At 40.0% G+C, this 12,949-nt stretch overlaps 1 protein-coding gene across 1 annotated transcript; it reads left to right on the top strand.

Annotated features, from left to right (window-relative positions):
* Nucleotides 1-400: 400 nt before the first annotated feature.
* Nucleotides 401-11,659, top strand: LOC307091550 (aromatic-L-amino-acid decarboxylase-like; the record flags this gene model as incomplete). The annotated part of the gene is made up of 13 exons (XM_079758509.1): nucleotides 401-610; nucleotides 1,018-1,131; nucleotides 1,499-1,618; nucleotides 2,041-2,175; nucleotides 2,306-2,449; nucleotides 2,610-2,676; nucleotides 2,839-2,933; nucleotides 3,565-3,632; nucleotides 4,199-4,275; nucleotides 10,476-10,495; nucleotides 10,643-10,741; nucleotides 11,035-11,136; nucleotides 11,423-11,659. The coding sequence occupies exons 1-13, from the start codon at nucleotides 410-412 to the stop codon at nucleotides 11,657-11,659; spliced, it is 1,479 nt and encodes a 492-aa protein (XP_079614635.1). The 5' UTR covers nucleotides 401-409.
* Between the last annotated feature and the right edge of the window lie 1,290 nt (nucleotides 11,660-12,949).

Raw genomic sequence — 12,949 nt, 5'->3', positions numbered from 1 at the left:
ATCTAATATATTTACAGGAGTATGTAGTGATGGACCGATCAAGGAGAGGAGTGAGTGTAACTGAGTTTAATAGATGGTTCTGTTTCAAACAAGGTATGCTGGCAAAGCAGTTTTTTATAGGTGCTACATTGTTGTTTGGACACACCCGTACCTTGTGTCCTTGAGAGGGTTTACTCTAGAGCAAGGAGTGTAAAACTAAAAAAGCTTTTTTTTCAACACAGTATTATAATCATTCCAGTACCATTTATTTTAAAGAATAAGATAGCCTATCTGATATCACATGATATCCCTGCCTAGTATATTAGTCCACTAAAGCCTTGGTTGACAAGTCTGACAAGGCTTTTTCATCCTACACGAAACAATAATACAATACTCAAAAAAAAAATTGTTTCTCAACTCCAGAGTTCAAATGGACGCAGCAGAGTTCCGTCGCCGGGGAAAGGAGATGGTGGACTTTGTGGCGGACTATCTGGAGAACATTGAACACAGGCAAGTGTACCCAGACGTGGAGCCCGGTTATCTGCGCTCCATGATCCCCTCCGAGGCCCCGCTGGAGCCTGAGAGCTACGAGGACGTCATCAAGGACGTCGACAGGGTCATTATGCCCGGAGTGAGTCCACAAATGTTTTTATTCCCCCTCTTTATCCTTCTGGGGATAAATAAAGGTAATCTTGCAGTTATGACTGGGACATCAATTTGGCCCTAAGAATTCACAATTTCACCATCTAACGGATTGACTTCTGATTTATTACATTACAATATTTACTGATTAATATATTGAGTACCTCAAGCTTCCATAGCTTGTTTTTCCATGTCAATTTCCTTTCGTTGATATTTGGAAATAGAGACAGCGCAGGACAGTATTTTTTGTTAATGTTTTTTTGTTAATTGATTTTTGTTAAATACTATTTTATGTTAATTGTAAGATTCAACACTATATTTCAAGATTGATTATTTTAAGATTGATTTATTATGATTTATATTTATTATTATTTATTTTGCCAATTGATATTCTAGGTGACCCACTGGCAAAGCCCACACTTCCATGCCTATTTCCCGAGTACCACTTCATTCCCATCTATATTGGCTGACTTGCTCAGTAGCGGCATAGGAACCGTTGGATTCACATGGGTAAGGCCGAAACACTCAGACTGTGCTGATATTTACTAGAGAAACAAGTGCAACCAGAAAGCCCTTCTGATTGGTTGAATAAAGTAAAAATAAAGATGGCTATGAACAATGAGATATAGAGCGGGGTAGACCGCAGTTCAATTGTTTTTATTTGATGGTGTATTATGGAATGAAGTGATGGACAACAGAAATATTGAGTAACATTGAGCAATTTAAGGCAAGGGTGGACTCAAATATTGAGCAATTGAGTTCACCCTTGCCTTAAACTGACACAGATAGAGTGGAGGGATAGCTGATCTTTAAAATGTCTCCATAATATGCAATATATATGTCATTTATATATTATATTATCATTGATTTTGTTAAGGCTGCGAATCCAGCATGTAATGAGTTGGAAACAGTGATGTTAGACTGGCTGGGCAAGATGCTCCAGCTTCCAGAAGACTTCCTTGCAGAGACACAGGGTCAGGGAGGAGGAGTCATTCAGGTCAGTCATGACACAACAGCTTCTTTCTCAAAGTATATATTTCCTTTATTTTTAAGGTAAGAGGGATACACTGGCCCCTACAGGTCAAACCAGTTTATGACGTTTATTTTATTTTGTGTTTACTCTGTAATTGTCTTTTGAGTATTTAGAAAAGCGCTATACAAGTTTAATGTATTATAATTTGTATTATTATGTTTCAACACATGCAGGTTACTCTTTTATATTTAACTTTTTGTTTACTCATACATTTACAGCAATACATGTATGAGTGTTCAGATGGCTCAACTGTTATATTATCACAACAAAACAATCGGAGGGTTTATTTGAAAACAAACCAAAAAACCAAACCAAAACCTATCCCGATTATAATTTAGTTTTTAATTTAACAATGTTGTAACATGAATAATTATTTATTCTTCTAGGGTACGGCTAGTGAAGCAACTCTGATGGCGTTGCTTTCCGCTCGCTTCAAAACAGTGAAATGTGTCAAAGAATCCGATCCTCAACGATCAGAGGCTGACATTATTTCAAAACTGATAGCCTACACCTCCGAAGAAGTACGATTTGCTCAGTGCTGTTGTTATCTTGCCAGCTTGAAATACTTCAAAATACATATAAATATATGATGGGTTCCAAGATGGAGGCTATAGTAACTATAGAATCTTTGGTCCTTGCCTTATTCCTCAGGCCCACTCATCAGTGGAGAAAGCCAGTGTCATTGGCGGAGTGGTGATGAGGATGGTCCCAACAGATGACAACTTCTCTGTCAGAGCAGAGACCCTGGAGAAGATGGTAGCTGAGGACAAGGCTGCTGGATTCATACCCTTCTTTGTAGGGAAACGTGCACACAGACTAATGCACATATATATATGGAATGATTGGTGGATTAATCGATACTTCGAGCCAAGATGCTTAATGATGAATCATAATTGTTGCTTTCAGCTCTAGTAAGAGCTGGATGTTTATTTTGCTTTCATTCTGTGCTTTTCAGTTCTGCGCTACACTTGGCACGACTCCCTGTTGTGCGTTTGATAAAATTGATGAGCTTGGGCCCATATGTGAGTTGGGCACAAAGCAATGCAATGGTTGTGTTGCAGTTACTTTTCCAGGGGAGCAATATTTCCTATTTCTCCCTTTTCTAAGCAAAGTTAATATTTCCGCTTTAGTTTGAGTCCGGAGTGAAGTGGCCTCTAATCATTGTTTTTGCCCGTCTGTTCCAGGTAATGCAGAGAATATCTGGATGCACATTGACGCAGCCTATGCTGGATGTGCATTTATCTGCCCAGAATTCAGACCTTTGTTGAATGGCGTCGAAGTGAGTCATACTACTACTATACATATTTGTAATTGTATTATGTCTATTTGTGATTTGTTTGATTCCGTTTCAATGTTTTCATTTATCCTTCCCTAAGCTATTCATGAGCGAAAAGATACAAACGCATGTATTTTAACAACTGGCGGCTTACATTTTCTGTCGGAAATGGTATGACAAACAAGTCCGACCAACAGGTTGGCATGAGTAACCGATAACCACAGCAAGAGAGAAAGCATCAATGTATTAGAGCTGTATGTATCCAGCTGCCGGTTCTCCGCCTCCAAGACAGACAAAGAGAGACAATAGATCAATAGATGAGTGCAGGATTTCCTGAGGCAGAGTTAACGCTTTGGATGAGGTCTTCCCGATAGATGGGAGAGATGGAGATCAAATTGCAGCAGGTTGAGCTTTTTTTTGGAAAATTAAGCCTTTCAGTATCTTATTTTTAATTATCTGTCTAATGTGACTGTTCAATTAACTAATTGTGATAATAAAACAAAATAGTACAAAAGCAAAAACTTTTGTATCAACAATTTAAGATATAAAGGCTTACATTATTAATGATATCCTGGCAAGTTATTCTTATGAAATGAATATTTATTGATAATATTTCCTTCCTTTCTATTTAAAGTTTGCAGATTCATTTAACATCAACCCCCACAAATTTCTTCTAGTCAACTTTGACTGCTCGGCCATGTGGTAAGTAATCCGCCCACAATACCTCAATATCCAGGTAGAGTAAATAACACTGTGGATCCAATACACAGTGTCAGTTTAAAGTAATTTGCACCAATTTCAGTGCCAGTACTATCAGGCTTATTATGTATTCATGTGACCCAAATGTGACCTAATAATAGCACATGGTTTCTCATAGAACGTAGAAGATTTTAAGTTGGGAATTGACAATCCACACTCTGATGTGAAATGCAAACATTCTATCACAACTATTTAAACAAATCTGTATTTTAAAGACTGAATGGTCATTTATGGTATTCAGGCATTAAATTGGCATTATATTTTGTGTCAAATTTTGCATTTATTTTGCTTCAGGGTCCCCTTCAGGGTCATTCAGGACTCAGGCCTCAACGTCAAAAGGAGTTGGGGTTATATATAAATATTATATATAAATTGGTTACATACGCGTTCAATTGGATTTCCAGTTTTGAATCCCAGATATAATCATTATAATTCTTTCTCGGTATGGGGAATGTATATATTTTTTATACGTCTTCAATTCAACAAGCACTGCATTTGTGTTGTTTTAGGGTAAAAAAAAGCGCAGACCTAACCAGAGCTTTCCAAATGGACCCAGAGTACCTGAAACATGATAACCAAGGGTCAGGTAGGTGCATCAGCCCTACTCTACCCACAAAATAGCTTACTTACTTAAAAATAGTTGGTCTAAAAAGGATCAACTATAGTGTCAGCTACACACTTAGTGCTGAATAGGCACTATTCAGCAAATTAATCTTAATCCAGTGCAGTCCAACTGAGTATGATGTGGGTGTTAAAGGGTTCGAGATCTGATTGATCAGGCCAGGGCCGCTGCTGGCCGTTTCAGTGCCCTGCGTGAGAGGGGAGGAGCCTCTTTTTATATATTAGGTAAAAACATCTAATTTGCCGAAATTGATTGATAGGTTATAAAATTAAGAAAAAACAACGGTGGGCCTCTTCATAACTAATTTATATATTTTTTTAATTCAATAATGTAATATTATTATATATATTTTTTTTACAAACCTTAATTTTTGGAGCCCCCCCAGGTACTTGGTGCCCTACACTCTGCGTCCTCTGCGTATAGGGAGCGGCGGGTGGGGGGAAACTCATCGACCCAAGGACTGATTGGTGTTTCGAGATATACGGCAACTCGAATTCTGAGCTACCCTGTGTATTAGTTTGTGTTTTCGGGTTCATTCAATGAAGACAAGTTATTGAAAGAGTAGACGTTCTTTACTGGTAGGATCTGAAGGTAGTTGCAGGAGGGGCACAGCAGCTATGTTTACTCGCTGGCTTTTCTGACATGAATCTGCTCAACCACCGTCTTGCGCATGCTCCGCGTCTGGCTAGGCATTACTAGTCAATCGATGTGCTGATCAACACAGGCCATAGTAATCAAGCAAACAAACATGATATGCTCATATCATTACATCTCCTTTTCTTAAAATAAAAGTCTTACTTTTATCAAATGATATAAAGTATTGCAATCTGCATTTTAACAGTAGCATTCACAAATCACAAACTGTGTTACTTTCAATGAACTTAAAGTCACAGTATTTTTCTTTTCTTCTTTACAGAAAATACAAAAATGAACTTCAATATAGAACTTGTATAAGCATTAATCTTTGCAAAACAAATAAACAAAAACAGAGTATTCAGTTTTCACAATTCAATTTTTCTTTTTTTCCTCTCTGCAATAATAAGTCATTAAATGGTCGCAACCAGTCTCTTTGGAGGTCTTACAGTCCTTGTGGACTTTCTGACTGATTGACCTTGATTCTGAGCTGTTGTTTCAGTGGATGGATTCTCAGCTGTGTGCTGAGGTGGTTCAACAGTCTCTGTTCCTTGACCTGCTGTGGCTGGTCCTTTGAGAAGGTCTCGGCGGTTTCTGCGCAGTACAGCGCCCTCCTCTGTCTGAATGGTGTATGATCTTGGTTGGACCTGGCTCAGAACAGTTCCTTTCTGTGACCATGTGTTTGTTTTGTCTTTGAACCTTACTTGGTCACCAGTGCGTAGTTCAGGTAGGTCCCGTGTTCCTCTGTCATAATAGAATTTCTGCTTTTCTTTCTGTCGTTCTTTGATTATCCTCACTTTCTCCCCGTCTTTTGTCTTGAGCAGGTTCTCTGGGATGGGTAAGTTTGATCTCAGCAGACGTCCCATGAGGAGCTGGGCTGGAGACATACCACACTCGAGTGGCGTTGTGCGGTATACCAGCAGGCTCTGGTAGAAGTCAGTTCCACTGTCTGCTGCCTTGTACATCAGTTTTTTCACTGTTTTGACAGAATTTTCGACTAATCCATTGGATTGTGGAAAGTGTGGGCTTGAGGTTGTGTGCTTAAAGTCCCACTCCTTGGCAAAGGTTCTGAACTTCTCATTAGCAAATTGTGGACCGTTGTCCGAAAAAACCTCACTAGCCACACCGTGTCTTGAGAATATGGCTTTCATGCATGTTATCACTGCTTCTGCAGTGGTGGTGTTCAGTCTACAGACCTCAGGATACAGGGAGTAATAGTCTGTGACAACAAGATAGTCTTTACCTTGACATGCAAACAGGTCAGCCCCCACATTCTGGTATGGTCTGTCTGGTGCTTGGTGTGGGTGTAGTGGTTCCGCAGGGTGACTTGCTTGATATTTGAGGCATATTGTGCAGTTTGACACTTCAGTTGTGACATCTTGATTTATTCTAGGCCAGAACATCACTTCACGTGCTCTCTTCTAGCACTTTTCGATTCCCAGATGTCCTTCATGAATCCTTTTGAGCATCTCCTTTCTCAGGCTCTTTGGAATGACAATTTTACTGCCTTTATAAATAATGTCACCGACCTCAGATAGCTCAGCCCTGTAGTTCCAATACTCTGCTGTTTCTGGTGAGCAGTTTTGTTTCCCATTGGGCCATCCATTTCTGATGATTTGTCTCAATTCTTTCAGTGTCTCATCTTTGTTAGTCTCAGTCCGTATGAGCCCCAACTTCGCATCTGCTACTGGCAGTGCACTTGTGATCATGTGTACATAATTATTCACATCTTCATCCAGTTTAGTGTTTGCACACTCCTTTGGGTCAACTGCTCTGGATAGTGTGTCAGCTGTATACATCAGCTTACCTGGGGTGTATGCAACATTTAGTGAGTAGCGTTGCAGCCTGATCATCATTCGTTGTATGCGGAGTGGACAGTCATTTAGTGGCTTTTGGAACAACGCAATCAAGGGCTTGTGATCTGTCTCCACACTGATTACTTGTCCTGACACAAACTGATGGAATCTCTCACAGGCATAAGTGATGCTGAGCAGCTCTTTCTCTATCTGTGCATATCGCGTTTCTGGGTCTGTCATAGAACGTGATGCATATGCTACAGGTTGCCAGTCCTCATATTTTTGCAGTAGTACTGCACCGAGCCCACTCTGTGATAAATCAGATGATATTTTGATAGGTTTGTCTGGGTCATAGAATCTCAGGACCGGTTCCTCTGTGAGCAGCTTCTTCAGTTCAGTCCATGACTTTTCATGCTCATGATTCCACTGCCATTCTATGTTCTTTTCAGTTAGTTGTCTCAGTGGGGCCATGTTTTCTGACAGGTTGGGTATGAATTTTCCCATGAATGTGATCATCCCATTAAATCTTTGCACATCTTTTTTGCATTGTGGCCTTGGCATGTTTTCGATAGCAGACACTTTTCGTGGGTCTGGTCTGACACCTTCACTGCTGAGAATGTCTCCCACGAATGTTAACTCTGTCACACCCAGCTGACATTTCTCTTTATTCAGCCTCAGGTTTGCTTTCTTTGTTGCTTCTAGCACGGCTTTCAATCTTCCATCATGCTCAGCTCAGGTGGCACCCCATATTATGATGTCATCCATTGAGGTATCAACTCCTTCTACACGCTCATAGATCATGTTGATTGTTTTGTGATACACTTCAGGAGCTGAAGCAATGCCAAATGGTAGTCTTAGAAATCTATATCTGCCAAATGGGCTGTTGAATGTGCATAGTTTTGAACTTGGCTCGTCCAGCTTCATCTGCCAAAATCCTGAAGACGCATCTAGCTTGCTAAAATACTTTGCATTTGCAAACTGTGCCATGATGTCTTCACGGGTAGGAAGCTTGAAGTGTTCTCTCTTAATAGCTCTGTTTAGGTCTCTTGGATCCAGGCATATTCTGAGTTTTCCATTCTTTTTGTCCACTACAACGAGGGAACTCACCCACTCAGTCGGCTCATCTATCTTCTGAATCACGTTCAGGCTCTCCATCTTGTCCAATTCTGCTTTCAGTTGCTTTTGCAGTGCAAATGGGACTTTTCTGCATGGATATATGACTGGTGGCACACTTTTGTCAACTCTGACAGTGTGTTCTCCTGGCAGGCAGCCTAGACCCTGAAACAGGTCTTTGTACTCCTCCATGAGTTCATCATATACAGTCTCTTTTTTCCTGTCCACGACAAAGACTCTCTTCACCAGGTGTAGTCTTTCACAGGCTGACAATCCTAATATGGCCTGCACATCCCTGGGTACTATGATAAACGATAGTTTGTGCACTTTGTCTTTGTGTGTCACATTGACAATGTATTTTCCTTTCTTTGGTATATCTGCACCTGCATAGGCTGTCACTTTCATGTTTGCTCTATGTATTTTTGGTCTGGGTCTTATTTTCATGAAATTAGTCTCTGACATTCACATTTGCTCCAGTATCCAATTTGAATGGTAGATGTATGTCATTCACTTTCAGTGTAGTGATCCAATCATTTTCTCCTTTATCATCATCATTTACAGCATCCACGTAGAACTCTTCTACTTCATCATCATCATCGACTGCATCTACCTTGCCTTTCTGGGCTTGGTTCTTGCAGCAACGGGCATAATGGTTGTCTTTATTACAGTTATTGCACTTTTTCCCATATGCAGGACACTGCTTAGGTGGATGTTGTGTACCACATCTAGTACAAGATTTCTGATTGGCCATTTTATTTTTGTATGGTTGTCCTGCCCCTTTTTTCCCATCAAAGGTCTTATTCTTGTGGAATCTGTGTGTGTCTTTTTTCACTGCATCCACGTTGCAACTAGTGTCACTTAACAGCTCTTTAGCCTGAGATTTCACTGTCTCTGCAGCTCTACACAATGCTAAGGCTTTCTCCAGGTCCAGATCTGACTCACTGAGCAGTCTCTCTCTCAGACCATTATCTGTGATGCCACACACAATCCTGTCTTTTATCAGTGATTCTGTCAATCCACCGAACTCACATGTCTTGCCTCTGTTTCTCAGCTCATTTACATACTGATCAATGTTTTCTCCAGTTTTCTGCACACATGTGAAGAATCTGTGCCTTTCAAACGTCACGTTGCGTTTTGGAATGCAATAAGCGTCAAACTTTTCCATTATTTTGGGTAGCTTCATTTTATCTGCCTCAGTAGCAAAAGTGAAGTTATTGTACACTTCTAGTGCTTCATCTCCCACGACATGCAAGAAAACTGCTGCTTTCATTTTAGCACTCTTTTCATCCGCTCCAATTGCAGCTAGATACAGTTCAAAACGCTGTTTGAATCTCTTCCAGTTTTCAGCCACGTTACCTGTTAGCTGAAGAGCTGCTGGTGGACGTAAAGCTTCCATTCTTGCTGTGTTTACAGTTCTCAAAGGTTAGTAACGATGTCGTCTTTTTCAGCCGGTTTATTGCATCAGCTTACATTCCTCGCATTCCTGTGTCTCCGTGGATTGTATCGTTCCAATTCTTTTTAACGTCCTCTTCTCTTCCAAGCCAGTTCTGACACCATGTATTAGTTTGTGTTTTCGGGTTCATTCAATGAAGACAAGTTATTGAAAGAGTACACGTTCTTTACTGGTAGGATCTGAAGGTAGTTGCAGGAGAGGCACAGCAGCTATGTTTACTCGCGGGCTTTTCTGACATGAATCTGCTCAACCACCGTCTTGCGCATGCTCCGCGTCTGGCTAGGCATTACTAGTCAATCGATGTGCTGATCAACACAGGCCATAGTAATCAAGCAAACAAACATGATATGCTCATATCATTACACCCTGGGCGGGATTTAGCGTGAATATTCATTACGGAGGTTGTAGCACACAATACAAAGGAAAGATTTCAAATGACAGACTTGGATGCAAAATGTAGCCCTTTATTATACACAAATTTGGCGTTGGTGTATTAGCCTAGGACAACACCCTTGACAGATTATTTATCTAAATAGCCCTATGTTGTTAGAATTTACTAACTTTATGCAAGGTCTACGTTCGTGCAGTACTCGGCGTTGACTGGGTCCTACAAATACAATATTATTGTTAATTATATCACATCAAAAAAGCGGTAGCTAACGCTAGCTGAATCAAGCAAACAAATAGCTGTTGTTTTTGCTCCAAAAAGCTTGACTTATCTCGAATTTAACATAAGATAGTTCCTTCAAATAAGGGCTGCACGGTATGGACTGAAATGTATATCACGGTATGATTTGAGGCATAGACAGTAACGGTATTATATCACGGTATGTTAATTTTATCTGTCTGATATGCAGAGATAGCTTTACGCTACCGTCTGTCTCGTACGGTGTGGAATGAGAGCTCGTGAAGGGACTACCGGAAACCACTCAGGCGCGCTTGCTGCAATAGACCAATAAAATGGCGATTGTCGCCGAAAAGCGACATGTTTGCAGGTGTGGTATATAAATGATCTGACTGTTTTCCCATAGCAGTAGTACCGACTCAATGCTGGATGGAGAATCCAGTAACAAAAACATTATTCATAAGGGCCTCAAACCGCAAAAAGTCCATGTCCATTATAATCGATTGGAATTATAATCTAACTCCAAATTGTTTTCCTACAATAGGTCTGGTTAAAGATTATTTGGTAAGAAAGTCTGTGCTGAAGTTCATTTACAATAATATAATTATAGTATCATAATTAAATACATGCTTAAAATCAAGTTTTTACTTTTTTCTCCCTCTGCGCCTCTTATCCACATCTCTCTCACCTCTCCTCTCCTCTGACTCCCAGCATTGGGTCATTCCTATGGGCAGGAGGTTCCGCTCACTGAAGTTGTGGTTTGTGTTCCGCATGTATGGGCTCAGCGGCCTCCAGGCCTTCATCCGTAAGGTACATAGACTGAAACATAGAAATATTGCTGTGTATATTATGAGTATGGTATATATAGGTACAAGATTTAATGACACAAGGCTACCATCTAGTGGATACATGTAAAAATGCCTACTACTATAATACTTATTTTTCTACTTTTCATTTGACGAATTATATTAAATCTGCCTATTGCATATACATGTCTTAATCTTTTAATCTTCTTTTGTATTAACCAAAGTCTCTGATGGTTGTTGGGCGATATTATACATTATTGAATATGATCTGAGATACACAATGTCTTCTGTTTGCAGCATGTGGAAATGGCTCAAGCATTTGAGGGTCTGGTGAGAGAGGACAAAAACTTTGAGATCTGTGCTGAAGTAGTCATGGGACTAGTTTGCTTCAGGCTGAAGGTAAAAGATGCATTCAAATATGCACATCATGTAAGTTATACTACACTATCAAACAGTGGCTAACTGGCCATAACTTCCAGAACAAATGACATAAAGGCAACTATTTTTGTAAAATAAACATATAATTACTCTGCACTTGAAGATATGTCTACTTAATCAATACATCAATACAAACTTCTCCTGTTGATTACATCCAGATAGTATCATGTTTGTTTGTTCATTCTTCCAAAGTGTACCATCCGTTGTCTTTAATTCAACCTTCTCTATGGCTATGCGTTTCCCCCAGGGTTCGGATGAGCTGAACAAAGACTTGCTGAAACAAATCACCAGGATGGGGAAGATCTACCTGGTGCCCTGCATGCTCCGCGGACGTTTTGTTCTGCGCTTCGCCGTCTGCGGGCGGACCACCGAGCTGCGCCACATCCAAGCGGCATGGAAGCACATCACCGAGCTGTCCAGCAAGCTCCTGCAGAACATCTTTGATTATGAAGGAAAGGAAAGGAAAACTGACCAGTCAGGATAGGGAAAATGACATCATTGTTGCCAAAAACCGGCAGATGCGTTTTCAACCAGAACAGCCCCATAGAGATATATATTCACAGCATTTCCCTTCCATATTGCCGACGAATGGCTATGCCATTTTTTTAATCTTACCTACAGCTCATTTTATGGCAACATTTAGTTCTCTTCTGAGTCAGCAGTAAGCATATATGGGTGTTTGAGAACCAGCAGTAAGGCTGCGAACATGGATCCATAACGCAATTTATATTTGCTGCGTGATTTAAGTTGTCATCTTCATTTTTTGGGTGTGCGGTAACCACAAGAACAGGCTTGTGTTGACTTTTATATTTACTGTGTGGCAACTGTAATACTTGGTGGCTTCTGTGGCAGGGTGTGTTTAGTAGGTCTGAGACTTTTATTGAATTGAACACTTTGCTTTAATTGAAATTGAAACATATTTTTGGGGGGCCCAGATCTGTATGGCTAGTTAGGATTTTTCTCCACTTTTTTTTCTGTCTTTTCCCCTCAAATTTGAAATGAAAAAAAAAACATTTATATCTATGTATATATGCAAATACCTTGCATGACTCAGGGCCTTAATTTTTATTCTATTTTATATTGTCACACAAAATCTACTGAATTTGTATATTCTCACCATATTTTCATATATTGATAACATTCTGTTAAATAATATCTCTCATTTGATCTTTAATCGACATTTTAATAAAATTGTAACAGCGTAACAATTTGAGAGCTTTCCTTATAGCCGAGGAGTTCACTGTTGATGCGTGAGAAGCCGATCCCTGGTGTGGCTGTGAAATGGACTGTATGAAATACAGATCATCCTTCATTTTCCCAACTGGCGGGATAGTAATCAAGAGCCATAGTCAAGTTTTCTATCATATTTGGAGAAGTTTTTTTTTCTCATCGCGGAGGAACCTTTCGGGGTCAGATGCCCCGGGGTACGTGCCCAGATAGATAGCCCATATGGTAGACTTGAATTTGCCCATACCTCCCAAGAAATGATACGATGTCTGTATGTATGTCTGTTTAATGTATATTGTGAGCCATCTTGTTGCTTAGAATGAAATAAACCTGTAGGCTTTATAACTAAATGAAGTGTATCAGCAAAGAGGGTTCATTCACAGACCAAAGCAGTCTATAACCAAATAGCCCTGCTATAACAGTAAAATATTGGAGATTTTAAATCAAAAAGCAATCAGAGAAGGGTGATGAGCCCTTCATTTTTCCTCAAACCTACAAAGACATCAGAACCTTGAGATACATATTTATAGTATTGCTATCTGGACAG

This window comes from Pollachius pollachius, assembly GCF_949987615.1.
Source record: "Pollachius pollachius genome assembly, chromosome: 1".
NCBI lineage: Eukaryota > Metazoa > Chordata > Actinopteri > Gadiformes > Gadidae > Pollachius > Pollachius pollachius.
Note: the sequence above shows the minus strand (reverse complement) of the source record. Positions and strands in the feature narration are given on the sequence as shown.